This window comes from Bos grunniens, chromosome 22 (genome assembly GCF_055505025.1).
Source record: "Bos grunniens cultivar Pamir isolate PY7600 chromosome 22, Bosgru_T2T1.0, whole genome shotgun sequence".
Lineage (NCBI taxonomy): Eukaryota > Metazoa > Chordata > Mammalia > Artiodactyla > Bovidae > Bos > Bos grunniens.
Window position 1 is genome coordinate 38,204,979 of NC_141186.1, and position 16,015 is coordinate 38,220,993.

At 40.8% G+C, this 16,015-nt stretch overlaps 1 protein-coding gene across 2 annotated transcripts in view; it reads right to left on the reverse strand.

Moving 5' to 3' along the window:
- The window catches only part of SYNPR (synaptoporin), a 295,868-nt gene that overhangs the window by 43,749 nt on the left and 236,104 nt on the right, over positions 1 to 16,015 (reverse strand). For both annotated transcript variants that reach the window (XM_086367052.1, XM_086367053.1), the window contains one exon: positions 12,548 to 12,746. In XM_086367052.1, the coding sequence (XP_086223178.1) occupies positions 12,548 to 12,746 (199 nt within the window). The remainder of the gene's footprint in view (positions 1 to 12,547; positions 12,747 to 16,015) is intronic.

Below are 16,015 nucleotides of genomic sequence, written 5' to 3' on the forward strand. Positions count from 1 at the left end.
ATCTGAGTGCTGGGGGGCAGGGTGTGGGGGGAGAGCTGAAGGGAGGGGCAACTGAGCAATGACAGTGACCCATCTCAGGGCTTACTGCATCTGTCTCTAATGACAGCAGCTCATGCTGAAGCCGGAGGCTCTAAAGAGCAAAAAAACAATACAGAAGCGCATTTGATGTCAACAGTGCAACAAGAAGCCTTCCAAAGCATTTCTCAAGGTGATAGTGGAGTTTGTACTCATCACTTGTTTTTCAGCCAATCAGTCCACTGAGATGTAATGAACTCTAGCTACACAGAAAACACAGTAGGGACACCAGGGTAGATGATGAAAATAATGGCTTGATTTATGAGCGCCTGATCTTGTCCTAACTGCTTTGTATGCAATCATGCCTTTAATCTGATCAACGACTTACAGGCTGGGAACCAAGTTATCTGTATTTCACAGGTGAAGAAAGGCAGGTACAGAGAGGTTCTATAACGCATCCAAAATCACACAGGTGACAGACGGTGGTGCTGAGATGAGGACACAAGCAGTCTCGGTACAGAGCCTGAGTTCGTAACTGCTGGTCCCCTACTGTCTTTCCATGAGAAGGGTAATAGGATTAATCAGGGAGCTTGAGGCCAGGAGCTAAGTCTTCCTCTGCACTGTGTTCTTAGTGCCTGGGACCCAGCAGGACCTAGGTAGCCATGATCAGTACTCTTGAATCCAAGGAAGAGCTTTGTCTTGTAATCAAAAAAGGAAAAACCACATGAACTTTGGCCTGATTGGAAAAACAAAAAACTAAAACCAAGTAATATCTGAGCATACTAACAGGAAAACTAGAACAAGAAAAACTTTTTTTTTTTTTAATGTAGACAGCTCTCATATGAATAGGGAAATATCTTAGCCCCCTTTCTTCCTGATTTTATACTATTTTGGGAGTCTTGCTGAAATGATTTGTAGCCCTGAGTTAAACTAGTGCCCTGAGCTGCCTGGAAACATTTAAACTGGCCCTAATGTCACAGTTAGAGATGGATTCAGGAGCAGTATAAAAGCACCTGAGGTCTTCTGGGAAAATACAAGCATTCTTTCAGAGGTAACATCTAAAATTGGTTAAAGCATTGGGCATTGGCACAATTTTCCTTTCCAGTATGTCAGCTAGACAGAAGGCAGAGCTTGGAGAAAAAGGCTACAACATTGTGATGTTCAGATTGTGTGTGTGTCTATGTGAGTGTGTTGGGGGCAGCCAAGAGAGGGGACACAGAAGACCAACCGTGCAGTTTCCTCTGGGTATCCTGGGCCACGGAGCAGACACAGTTCCCACTCCATGTTGTTTTAAACGTAAAAAAAAGAAGCACAGCGGAAAGACACATTTGGGGCTTTGTCAAGTTTCCACTAGGTCCTGATTTTCCCAAGTGAGTGATGAGCTCCCTGGAATGCAAGGAAATCTGACAAAAAAGGACAGGGTTTGGACAAACACTCTAGCCCTCTGAAGTCACTGGCTCCAACACAGGATGGGAAGAGCTCTGGACTCTTGAATAATCACTCTAATTCCATTAGCAGTTCACTGCCTTTTTTAAGGCTACTGGACTACAGCTCATGTCTTCGTTTAATTGGTTAACTGGAGAAGCGTATTTCCGAATACGGTGGGAATTAACCCTCATCTAAATTGTAATTAAGAATCCACTAATCATAAGAAAGGGGGGAAAGACCTGAGGGTGTAAAATCGGATCGAACGTGTAGACCGTGTGCTGGGAACATTTAAAGTGGTTTAATTTATCTGCCTTCATCTGTGGTGCTAATTCTGGAACAATGTATTTGTGATGCAAAATACACAGTAGGTGAGGTTAGCAGTTCACTTAAGGTTACGTCCATGCCTTTTGGTATTGCCAGCACTTCTTGGTTCAAAGAATGAGAAGTGGAAACTAGACACACACATGCACACATACATCTCACAAGCCAGTGTCAGATTCTGATGTACCGGTATAGTGAAAGTGAAAGTCGCTGTCATGTCCAACTCTTTGCGACCCCAAGGACTATACAGTCCACGGAATTCTCCAGGCCAGAATACTGGAGTGGGTGGCCATTCCCTTCTCCAGGGTATCTTCCCAATCCAGGAATCAAACCGGGGTCTCCTGCATTGCAGGTGGATTCTTTACCAACTGAGCTATCAGGGAAGCCCTAACAAGTTACACATTTGGGGGCCTTCAAATGATGTTGTTCTTTTTAATATCAAATACATTATTCTTAGAGTAGAACTTCAAAAACAATCTTCATTTATCCTCTCAACAAGCATCAGATGATCTGGAATTGTTTCTAATATTAGCCCAACCCAACTGGGAGGGGGTACCTTGGCTTCTAAATGGAGGTATGCTTCCTCCTCTAGGTCACCAGAGCCCATTTACATAACTTCTAGGAGGCCATCAGTAGAAGAATCATAATTATTAAGTAATTTTCCTCACCAGACTGAATGCTTTTAGTTCACCTGTATATGCATAGTGCTTGGCCTATTGAAGATATACTATTAATATTTAAGTGAAATACACTTAGATGTGAAGCATAATTAATATACATATTAATTATTAATATGATGAGAGAAGAGAAAGAGAAGAAAGGAGAGAAGAAAAGAGGAAAAAAGGAAGGGGAAATGGGAGGAGAGAAAAGAGGAGAGGAGACAGGGGTTTCTCCACAATTTCTGAGTAGCTCAGAGACTGTAATTATGACTTGCATTTCTGATGATGGCCAAGAAAGCTGAAGTTGATGGTGGGAACCTGTGCTGGATACTCTGAGCATCCAGCTCTGTGCTTGCTTCCTGCTCTCTCAGTGATGCCCTCAGCCTGTATTTGACAAAAAAGTGAAAGTCATTCAGTCATGTCTGACTGTGACCCCTTGGAATTCTCCAGGCCAGAATACTGAAGTGGGTATCTTTTCCTTCCTCCAGGGGATCTTTCCAACCCGGGGATTGAACCCGAGTCTCCCGCATTGCAGGCGGATTCTTTACCAGCTGAGACACAAGGGAATCCCACAAAGAAGAACCTTATTTTGTTTGGAGGTTTTAAAAAAATAAACCTTCCAATCATCCGGTAGAGTGGGGTTCCAGAAACAGAAAGGTTAACTGGATGGCTCAACCTAGCAGTTGCATCTTAGACATAGTCCTAATTCAAGTGTGATTCTATGAGACTCGGGGGAGAAGAAACTGCCTGGGGTAGGGGGACTGGAGGAAAGAACTATGAGGGCTGCAAGCCATGAAAGGAAGTTGTTTGTAATCCCCCTTCATGAGGCTAAGGTACCACTTAGTAGTGGGCAGGAGAAAAATTAAAATGAAGGCTAACAACAGTGCTGCAGCTAGATACCAGGGATCCATCACGCACTGGTGTGCCTCTCCCTTTGCAGAGAGCTTTGCAGGCATTAACTCTTTCCTTTCTTACAGCAGCCCTGTGACTTGTATTATTATTAATGTCATCCTATAGATACAGTTCCAGGCTTTCAACTGATCAATAGTAGGTCATGCAGGGGAATTAAAATCCAGGATGCTGCAGTTTAGTCACTACCCTCAAGATCGCTGGCTTAAGAATTTGAGTCCTTGTTCTGCCATGAACTTGCCTGACCACAGGCAAGGTCCCTAATCTCCCAGAGACTCATTTTCTCATGCCTGGTGCTACATAAAGAGGAGTTAAATGGAATCTGTAGAATGAGGCTGATTGTAATCATGCCACTTCTCTCTCAGGATTCTTTGAGGGCTGGATGGGAAATATGAAAACATTAGAAATGCATCAGGCATAAAACAAAAGTGAGTCACGGTTTGCATGCCAGCAAACATTTCTAGTTCCATAAACCACTTCCGGTCAACCTGGTCTCCTTCATGGGAAAAAGGAGACCTTGAACAACACAGCTTCTTCCCTTTTCACAGTCTTCAGGTGAATATTGATTCTCCTTAACATTAAACCGAATCTCTCGTGACAAGGATTCACCAAAATGTGGGGTGGTGTTTATTAGGTGCTCATTCCGAGAGCACTTTGTCAGCCCTGTAAGGTTAAGTTGTTTTTTTAACCGATTTTATATTAATATTAAAAACAAAAACAAAGAAACCCTAAAGCCTCACATTGTCACTATTTGATGTGAGATCTGAAAATGGTTCAGAACATCCTGTCTCAGAAATATAGGCAGGAGATTGGCTTTAAACCTGTACTGTAGGAAACATGACAAAATGATATAACCAGAGGTGACAATTCAATTCCACGATCATGCCCATTCAGGTGGCCACTTCTGCTTTCCGAGAATGGTATTTATTCATCTGTACAAGAAGGCAAAGGCACTGACTGTAGTGACATACAGTAGCTGGCTGGTTCTTTTGGTCTGATTTTCTTGCTATTGTGTCATTAACAATTATGTTTCTTCTAAAGATATTCATATTCTCATTTTCACTTCAAGGTGGACAATCTTGTCAAGCATATTCAGTAGAAAAAGATACCTTAAAAAATAGCCATTGATAACTTGGCTCCAGTCTGCCTGAAATTGTTTACAACTGCTTGCAAATGTAAAGGAATCAGTCCTGATAAGTCTCTGATTTATAACAGCCATTGATCTTGGCATTTTAATGCTTGTTTCCTATTACTGACCGCCTCCATGTACAACAGAGATAAACAGCAGAACACTCTCGTGATCCTTGCATCATGGCAGTCATTCTATAACTCCACATGGATTCTGAAGGCAAATTGTAAAAATCCTTTATGACAGTCAAATGAGCAGAAAATTCTAGGGGGTCTAGGGTTTGGTGCCTCTACAGCCAGAGCAAGAAAATAACAGGAGCTGTCCAGGTGTATAGATCAATTTGTCTTACCCACCTATGCCCCTCTAGATTGGTAGCACACTGCCTGTTAGGATTTTGGACCCTCTTGCATGGTAGTTGTGAATTTGGGCCCTAGATCTGGGGAGACCTGGGTTCAAACTACCCTCTGACTATTAGTGATGTGACCTGGGAGAGTTAATTAGGTAACTTCTCCGAGCCTCCCTCTCCTCATCTATAAAAGTGGATAACAACACAAACCAGTTGCTTTGAGTATTAAATCAACTTTAAACAGCATATCAATCAATACCAGTGGACAGTATTGTTACTATAAACTCCATCACCATCCCCATCACTTTCCACCAATCTTCTCTATGCATGTTGTGTCCTGTCATGTCCTAGAGGATTATAGAGAATCCCAAACTACAGAATAAAGGGTGAAAAAATGTGTCTTGTAGAAAACAAAGCAACAACAACAACAACAACAACAAAAAATAGCACCAAGATCAGAGAGGAACGAGTATTGATCAGGAACTATCTTTCTGAATAAATAGGGTTGGCTTTTTAAGAAGTACAATTACTGTTAGCTCAGTATTTGAAGGTTATCTTAGGTATGAACCACCCTGTTGAGATTCTGCTCACACTGTGGATTGACCTTAATCAGCTGACTCATCGTTAAGGGTGAGGCCCTGTCGTGGAGGGATTAGAAATGGAAAGGCTTGCCATTTGCAGCTGCAAATGGTCATGCTGACTGTCTACATTCATTTCGTCTCTGTGACTCTTAGGATTTGGGCTAACTTTTAAATTAACTTTCATCTGCTAAGTAACGAGCATATTGGTTTTTTAATATCACCGAAGTTTCACCTAGGAGCCTTTTCCTTTTTATTACTAGAATTATCTCTCCACTCCTCCCCTTCTTCTACAATCTAATAAAACAAAGCCTACTCAATGTAGTACACAATTCAGGATTTCATTATATCCTGCTTGATGGGAAAGACTATTTACACAGAGATAAAATAGCATGGCTTCACCAAGATCACTTCGTATGAGGAGAATGTAGTTTTATATAACAAAGCAGATCTTTTCCCACTTTATGGGCAAACCAGCTGAGTCAGTTTCTTCTCTCTGGAAGTCAAGAGTATTTCCTTAGACTTTAGAATTCTTTGAGAGTGTCTACATGTATCCAGGAACGGGTGCACGCATGTTAGTTTTACGGTGCATACATATACACACACATACCTCGACCTCTTCAGTGTATCTACCTGCACATCAGGGAGGAATAAGCCCAATATGGGTGATACTGTCAGATATTTTTAAATCATTAAGACCAGTAGCTCCAACTTGGGTACAGGGAGACATTTGTCCAGGGGCTCAAGTTCTGCTGATTTACTCTTCTTTTTCCACAGTAACATACCGAAGTGCTATAAATCTTTCCCCCAGTCCTTTAAAGTTAATCATGATGTTTTACAAATAGGGGTTTCTCCCAGTGACCCTTCAAAACATATTTATTTTAAGGCTTTGGTCTCTATAATATACAGATTCTTGGTGTTTAGTTGCTAAGTTGTGTCTGACTTTTGTGTGACCCCATGCACTGTAGTCTACTAGGTTCTTCTATCCATGGAATTTTCCAGGCAAGAATATTGGAATTGGTCGCCTTTTTCTACTCCAGGGGATCTTCCCGACCCAAGGATTGAACCTGTGTCTCCTGCATTGGCAGATGAATCCTTTAACACTGTACCACCTGGGAAGCGCTAATATATAGATGCTGCTGCTGCCAAGTCGCTTCAGTTGTGTCCGACTCTGTGGGACCCCATGGACTGCGGCCTACCAGGCTTCTCTGTCCATGGGATTCTCCAGGCAAGAACACTGGAGAGGGTTGCCATTTCCTTCTCCAAATATATAGATGAGAGGTCTGTAAAATTAATTTCACTCACATACTCCTTAAAAGAATTTGTAAAAACTCCTATTTGTATGAAGTTGACATATAATTTTCTTTTTATTAAAAGTCTAAACAGTTGCAAGAATGCAATTTCTGGCATAAATAATGATATTTAAAAATATCCTCTATTGTATCCATTTTTAGATAAATTGTTAGTTGATACTCTTTATTACCCATTTAAATTTTAATAAACAAATACCTCTTTAACAGTTGGAAATTTTATATTTCTTTTTGTTCTCTTTGAACTTGTATTTCCATTATACTTCCTACACTGATTCACAGCCTCATATAACATTTATTTATTTTTTTATCTTGGAAAGGATTTTATCAATCATCCTGTTATATTTCTTTGCAACAAAAATACATATCTAAATTTAAATTATTTTTTGATTACCCATAACCCTAACGCTTTAAGTATCAAAATTTCTTTTGAGTTGGGCAATCACTAAAAATATTATTAATGCACATAATAATCCAAAACAACATAAACATATTATAAATGTTAATAATTATTAAATTTTAAAAGTAAAATTTTTACTAGAATTATATGGGGTTATTTTTTCTTCTACTAGTTTATGAATTTTTTTAAGATTATGCATTTTTGAGGGACATATTATTTACCTCTAATATAGGACATGATTCAGCGTAATTTTTTTGTTGTTGTTGGTATAGATGTGTTGAGAAGGCTTGCTGGCATAAATGAGTAGATGAGAATGAATGGGGTTTTATTATAATGATGCCATTAGTTTCTCTGAATTTATTCTGAGTAATATGTTCCAGATCACATAGTGATCTGTCATCAAAAACTATTTTTTAATGATCTATCAGCTCATCGGTAGATTAAGACTTTCTATTTTATTGAAGGAAAAAGTTGGAAACCTTCTTACATGCAAAAGGATACATAACCTAGGCATTTGAATCAGTCACTTTTGTCAATACCAACACCGAAACTTCAAATTGTCCATTTTTTTTTTCAGTGCCTCCAATGTTTTGCAACCTAACAATGTACCATGTAGAAATATTTGGGATGTAAAAGAAGGGTGTAAAATTTGGGATGTAAAAGGTCCAAGGTCAGGAGTGGTGGCCGTGAGGAGATACCCCACACCCAAGGTTAGGAGCAGCGGCTGTGCTTTGCTGGACCAGCCATGTGGAGAAACCCCACATCCAAGGGCAAAGGAGAAGCCCCAGCAAGACAGTAGGAGGGGCAAATTCACATTTAGAATCAAACCCCATTCCCACCAGAGATGCTCACAGGGCTCAAACAAACCTTGTGTGCACCAGGACCCAGAGACCCCACAGAGACTGAGCCAGAACTGTGTTTGAGGGTCTCCTGTGGAGGTGCAGGGTGGCAGTGCCCTGCCGCAGGGACAGGGGCTCTGGGTGCAGCAATCTTGGGTATGGCACAACCCCTTTTGGAGGAGGTCACCATTAACCTCACCATAGAGCTGCCAGAACTTACACAGGACTGGGAAATAGTCTCTTGGAGGGCACAACAGCACCTTGTGCACCAGGACCCAGGAGAAAGAAGCAGTGACCCTACAGGAGACTGACCCAGACTGGGCCAGGAATGTCCGGGAGTCTCCAGCGGAGGTGTGGGTTGGTGGCAGACTGCTGCTGGGTTGGGGGCACTGAGTGTAGCAGTGCATGCATGGGATCTTTTGAGGGAGTCACCATTATCTTCACTACCTTGCCATAGTTTGGCCCCAGGAAAATAGTAGGGAGGGAACACAGCTTCACCCATCAAAAGAAAATTGGATTAAAGATTTACTGAGTATGGCTCCGCCCATCAGAACAAGAGCCAGTTTCCCCCTCAGTCAGTCTCTCCCATCAGGAAGCTTCCATAAACCTCTTATCCTTCTCCATCAGAGGGCAGACTGAAAACCACAAGCACAGAAACCTACCAATCTATCACATGGACCACAGCCTTGTCTAACTCAATGAAACTATGAGCTATCCCTTGGAGGGCCACCCAAGACAGATGGGTCATGGTGGAGAGTTCTGACAAAATGTGGTCCACTGGAGAAGGGAATGGCAAACCACTTCAGTATTCTTGCCTTGAGAACCCCATGAACAGTATGAAACAGCAAAAAGGGCACAGAAAGATGAATTCTCCAGGTCGGTAGGTGCCCAATATGCTACTGGAGATCAGTGGAGAAATAACTTCAGAAAGAATGAAGAGACAGAGCCAAAGCAAAAACAACACCCAGTTGTGGACAGGACTGGTGATGGAAGTAAGGTCCGATGCAGTAAAGAGCAATTTTGCATAGGAACCTGGAACGTTAGGTCCATGAATCAAGGCAAATTGGAAGTGGTCAAACAGGAGATGGTAGGAGTAAACATAGACATTTTAGGAATCAGAGAACTAAAATGGACTGGAATGGGTGAATTTAACTCATATGACCATTATATCTATTACCGTGGGCAAGAATCCCTTAGAAGAAATGGAGTATCCATCATAGTCAAAAAAAGAGTCCGAAAAGCAGTACTTGGATGCAGTCTCAAAAATGACAGAATGATCTCTGTTCATTTCCAATGCAAAGCATTCAGTATCACGGTAATCCAATTCTATGCACTGACCAGTAATGCTGAAGAAACTGAAGTTGAATAGTTCTATGAAGACCTACAAGATCTTCTAGTACTAACACCCAAAAAAGATGTCCTCTTCATTATAGGGGACTGGAACGCAAAAGTAGGAAGTCAAGAAACACCTGGAGTAACAGACAAATTTGGCCTTGGAGTACAGAACGAAGCAGGACAAAGGCTAATAGAGTTCTGCCAAGAGAACACACTGGTCATAGCAAACGCCCTCTTCCAACAACACAAGAGAAGACTCTACACGTGGACATTACCAGATGGTCAATACCAAAATCAGATTGATTATATTCTTTGAAGCCAAAGATGGAGAAGCTCTATATGAACTATGAACTATGCCTGATGAACTATGGATGGAGGTTCGTGACATTGTATAGGAGACAGGGAGCAAGACCATCCCCAAGAAAAAGAATTGCAAAAAAGCAAAATGGCTGTCTGAGGAGGCCTTACAAATAGCTGTAAAAGGAAGAGAAGCAAAAAGAAAAGGAGAAAAGGAAAGATATACCCATTTGAATGAAGAGTTCCAAAGAATATCAAGGAGAGATAAGAAAGCCTTCCTCAATGATCAGTGCAAAGAAATAGAGGAAAACAATAGAATGGGAAAGACTAGAGATCTCTTCAAGAAAATTAGAGATACCAAGGGAACATTTCATGCAAAGATGGGCTCAATAAAGGACAGAAAAGGTATGGACCTAACAGAAGCAGAAGATATTAAGAAGAGGTGGCAAGAATACACAGAAGAACTGTACGAAAAAGATCTTCATGACCCAGATAATCATGGTGGTGTGATCCCTCACCTAGAGCCGAACATCCTGGAATGTGAAGTCAAGTGGGCCTTAGGAAGCATCACTATGAACAAAGCTAGTGGCAGTGATGGAATTTCAGCTGAGCTATTTCAAATCCTAAAAGGATGATGCTGTTCAAGTGCTGAACTCAATATGCCAGCAAATTTGGAAAACTCAGCAGTGGCCACAGGACTGGAAAAGGTCAGTTTTCATTCCAATCCCAAAGAAAGGCAATGCCAAAGAATGCTCAAACTACTGCACAATTACACTCACCTCACACGCTAGTAAAGTATTGCTCAAAATTCTCCAAGCCAAGCTTCAACAATCCGTGAACCATGAACTTCAGATGTTCAAGGCAGAGGAACCAGAAATCAAATTGCTAACATCTGCTGGATCATCAAAAAAGCAAGAGAATTCCAGAAAAACATCTACTTCTGCTTTATTGACTATGCCAAACCTTTGACTGTGTGGATCACAATAAACTGTGGAAAATTCTGAAAGAGATGGGAATATCAGACCACCTGACCTGCCTCTTGAGAAATCTGTATGCAGGTCAGGAAGCAACAGTTAGAACTGGACATGGAACAACAGACTGGTTCCAAATAGGAAAAGGAGTACGTTAAGGCTGTATATTATCACCCTGCTTATTTAACTTATATGCAGAGTACATCATGAGAAACGCTGGGCTAGATGAAGCACACGCTGGAATCAAGATTGCTAGAAGAAATATCAGTAACCTCAGATATGCAGATGACACCACCCTTATGGCAGAAAGTGAAGAAGAACTAAAGAGTCTCTTGATGAAAGTGAAAGAGGAGAGTGAAAAAGTTGGCTCAAAGCTCAACATTCAGAAAACGAAGATCATGGCATCTGGTCCCATCATTTCATGGAAAATAGTTGGGGAAACAGTGGAAACAGTGTCAGACTTTATTTTTTTGGGCTCCAAAATCACGTGACTGCTGCCATGAAATTAAAAGACGCTTACTCCTTGGAAGGAAAGTTATGACCAATCTAGATAACATATTAAAAAGCAGCGATATTACTTTGCCAACAAAGGTCTGTCTAGTCAAGGTGATGGTTTTTCCAGTAGTCATGTATGGATGTGAGAGTTGGACTATAAAGAAAGCTGAGTGCTGAAGAATTGATGCTTTTGAACTGTGGTGTTGGAGAAGACTCTTGAGAGTCCCTTGGACTGCAAGGAGATTCAACCAGTCCATCCTAAAGGAAATCAGTTCTGAATATTCATTGGAAGGACTGATGCTGAAGCTGAAACTCCAATACTTTGGCCACCTGATGCGAAGAGCTGACTCATTTGAAAAGACCCTGATGCTGGGAAAGATTGAAGGTGGGAGGAGAAGGGGATGACAGAGGATGAGATGGTTGGATGGCATCACTGACTCAATGGGCCTGAGTTTGAGTAAACTCTGAGAGTTGGTGATGGACAGGGAGGCCTAGCGTGCTGCAGTCCATGGGGTCATAAAGAGTTGGACGCTACTGAGTGACTGAACTGAACTAAAAAAAAGGATATTTTCTTTTATAAAAGGGGAGTAGGTGATTAAGAAAGATATTTTCAGAACCAGGGCATTCTCAGTAAGATAAATTTTAGGCAAATGTACATGTGAAGGCTGAGAAATACATTTCTTTAAAGTTATCTACACCATGTACCCCTCCAGGAGTTGCTGCATCCCCCTAGGTGTCTATAGTCTCTCACCCGCTAGCGTGGCTTCACCCAGATGAGTCCTTGAACTACTGTGTAAGGAAACAGGAAGTAGAGGGGGTTGGTGGTATGTGCATGCTAAGTCGGTTCAGTCATGTTGAACTCTTTGCGAGCCCACGGACTGTAGTCTGCCAGGCTCCTCTGTCTATGGGATTCTTCAGGCAAGAATACTGGACTGCATTACCATGTTCTCCCCCAGGCAATCTTTCTGACCCAGGAATCAAACCAGGGTGTTTCCTGCATGGCAGGCAGATTCTTTACCATCTGAGTCACCAGGGTTGGTGGTGGAAAGAGATAAGATGAGAGAGAGAGATTGAAATTCAGAGACGGAGAGCTACATCTTCAAACTAAACCACTCTATGACCAGTCTATCACATCCTAGAGGAACAACATATTTCAAGTAAGTACAAGTCACACTGTCTCAACAACCAGTGAGAAAAAAATGGTCGATTAACTCCATAATACTGGAATTACCAATAAATCTGCAGCAAGCCTCACTACTATTTCCATGACCTCGTGAGATTTCCAACCATCTATTTCAGAAGAGTTTCTAGCAAGTCTAATGATATTTCTTCAGTACAGGGGCACAAAAGAATGACAGGCATCATTTTTTCATCTTAGATCTAAGGGATCTGGATGAAAAAGAATGTGATTGCTTTTCAAATACCTGCCCTGAGGACTCGGGTAAGCCCTTTAAGCATTGGAAGAAAGAAATTAGAAACGACAGAAAAAATTATTTCATAAAGCAAACCACTTACGATGAGTGGACCCCGGTTGTTCTCTCGATACTTGTTCTGGAAGAAAATGTAAACGACAGTGGCGGCCAAGGAGTAGAGGAAGGCGAAGACGGCGACGGTGACGAAGAACTCTGCCGAGGACGAGGAGTCCCCAATCAGGGACACCTTCTGTCGCTCCTTCCCCTCGCAGGTGGGCACCTCAAAGGTCACCTGGTGTAACCTACAGTATCAGAGAAACCAGAGAGGGGAATCATTAACACGCCAAGGAGAGAAAGCGAGAATGCCAGTAAGTGAGATCTGAGGACTTTCCTGGTGGTCCAGGGGTTAAGACTTCACCTTCCAATGCAGGGGGTTGATCCCTGGTTGGGGAGTTAAGATCCCACATGCTTTGGGGCCAAAAAAACCAAAACATAAAACAGAAGTGATATTTTAACAAACTCAATAAAGCCTTTAAAAACGGTTCATACCAAGAAACCTTAAAGTGAGATTTGATTTGGGATCTTACATGGCATGCCTCTGTGACACGAGAACTTACAGAGGTTGCAGTTGGGATTGTGGCAGTGATACTGCAGTTAAACATCATCGCACTGGGCTTCACAGTAGCTAGTTACATGAAAGACAAGAAGGGAAGGGGGAAGCGAACCTGAAATTGACGACGGATTAGAATATGACATCTTCTCCCTGAAATTCTCCAGTGCTTTCTCACCATCCTTGGACTCATACCCTAACTCCTAAACATGACCCAGCAGGTCCTGCTTTAGGGTCTTTTCACTGACTCTTCTCTTTTCCATAATCACTCTTCCCTGACATTGCCCATGGCTGGTTCCTTTGCAGCACTCAAGTGACAACTTAAAATGTCATCTCCTGGGAGAGTCTTTTCCTGCCAATCTAAAATAGCTCCTTTCCCTTAGACATTTCTATGACATCAACCTGTTCATGTCATTCATTGCACTCAATACCAGCTACATTGCCTTGGTGATGTATTTTCTTGTTTGTTTTTGTTTTTTTCTGTCTCCCTTGGATTTGGGATCTTGATTTTCTTCTCTGTAAATCACGAATCCCTGACACTAATTAGATACTCAGTAAACAGGAGTTGGATAAGTAAACAAACATTCTTGATTCTATAAGATGATTGATAGACCCTAGTTTGACTGAACTTTGAGAATTTCTATTTTAGAGAACAAGATATATCAGGATAGCATTCAGGGTCATAGTGACGTTGTTGTTCAGTCGCTAAGTCGTGTCCGACGTTTTGCAACTCCATGGACTGCAGCATGCCAGGCTTCCCCATCCTTCACTATCTCCCAGAGTTTGCTCTAACCCATGTCCACTGAGTTGGTGATGCCATTAAACCATCTCATCCTCTGTTGCTCTCTTCTCCTCCCCTTTCTCTATTATTTAGTAGAGAAAAATAAGATTTTGGAGGGTAGTAGTAGAGGAGCCAAAATTAGGTTTCTTCAGAAATGCCTAAATCATTTATTAAGTATTGGAAAGAACTTGGAAATAGAAATGAACAAGCGTTAGCAATATCAGTAAAGGACCATCTGGAAAAATTACCTATAAAAGTAACATGATAATAAAACAATTGATGAACCTGATAAATTCCCAACTTAAGCTTAAGGAGTATTTCTCTTACTAAGCAAAAGCTAATTCCTTTAAATGGATTTATTGTGTACATTCTCCTAGATAATACAAAATAATAAAAGAATAATACCAATACAACGAACATACCCAAGAATTTATGTGCCAGATACTACACTTTATATGTATTATTTCATTTGATGCTAACAAAAAGCCTTATGAGGTAGGCACTTAATTGTCCATTCCCCCTTTATACAAGAACATACAGGCTTTAAAAAGATTAAATGATTTGTGCTAAACCACAAGGCTAGTAAATAGGGCCAGAAAATTTTAAACTGTTATGTTAATTTGCTTCTGTTGATTACTGAAAATATTAACTAGGATGAATTTTTTAAAAAGTGGAGCCCATGGACAACTAGCACAACTATAAGTCCTGCTAAAAATGTTTATTCTGGGGTCTGTCCCAGAGCTACTGAATTAAAACTGTTAGAAGTAGCCTAGTTGACAACCCAAACAGGAAGCGCCAGTCCCCCTTATGTCTCAGAAATCTATTCTTCTTCATTTACTGTTGGACTTTAAAAAATAAACTGTTTACATTGTCCACTTGATTTTGCTTATTTATACTGAGCCTCCTCCTGTTTCTTATAAACCAGAAAAGCGTACAGCTGCAGTACAACTCAGGGAAATAGAAGCATTCATCATGGTTATACTGTAGAGACTCTTTCTTTCCCTTGCCAGACATACTAAAATATTTCTCAGTAGTTGAGTCTGTGGGAATGCTGAAAAATGAAATAAATTAAAAAAGGTAATCATGCCAATTATTCTGATAGAGGTGATTTTCAGATAATGAGCCCCCCCCTTTTTTTCTCACTGTTATGTAATGGATCATTCATTCAACTCATTTTTAACAAGAAGCTCTGTAGTTCACATAGTGTCTAGATTCTGGGGATAAAGTAGGGAACAAAGCTATATGGGCTGGTCTCTGCACACGTTGAACTTTGAGTTTAGAGGGGAAAAATGGCTTTCTGAGAAGACCCAAAGACTAGTTTGGGGATGAGGTGGTCAAGGTAAGATTGCTTGTAGAAGTGATTGTTTAAGCTGCAACTTGAAAAGTGAGTAGAAAATTGTCCAGACCAAAAGTTGAGAAAAAAGCACAATGAAATATGACTTCAGACCCAGTAGGATGGTTATAATCAAAATGATTATAAAATTGGAATGAGTTAGCGAGATTAGACTGGAATAACAGGATAGGATTAGAATAGCAAATTCCTTAGAAAGCAGGAAATTCCATAATTTGGAAAACAGTCTTGCAGTTCTTCAAGTGGTAAACCTAGAGCTATGGCATGGTCCAGCAATTCCATTCCTACCTATTACACATCCAAGAGAAATGGTAACATTTGTCTGTACTAGACTTGTACTAGAATGTTCATATCAGCCCCGAAGTGGAAACAATCAAACATCTTCAGCTGATGAATGGATGAATAAAATGTGATATATACTTATAGGTTGGAATATTATTTATCAATAAGAAGGAATAAGTACTGATACATGTTACAGCATGGATGATTCTTGAAAACATTATGCTAAGTGAAACAAGCCCGTTGCAAAAGACCATAGATTGCATGATTCCATGTAAAGGGAATGTTCAGAATAGGCAAATTTATGGCAATAAAAAGCAGGCTAGTGTTCACCAAGGGCTGGTTGGTGAGAATTGGGGATGATGACTAAGCGGTACAGGATTTCTTTTGGGGGTAACAAAAACACTTTAGAATTGACTGTGGTGATAGAGCCTTATGCTGTTAAACACTACAAGTCATTCAACAGTACATTTTACATGAATGAATGCTAAGCTATGTGAATTATATTTCAATTAAAACTGTTAAAAAATAGAGATGAAAGAGCATGTAC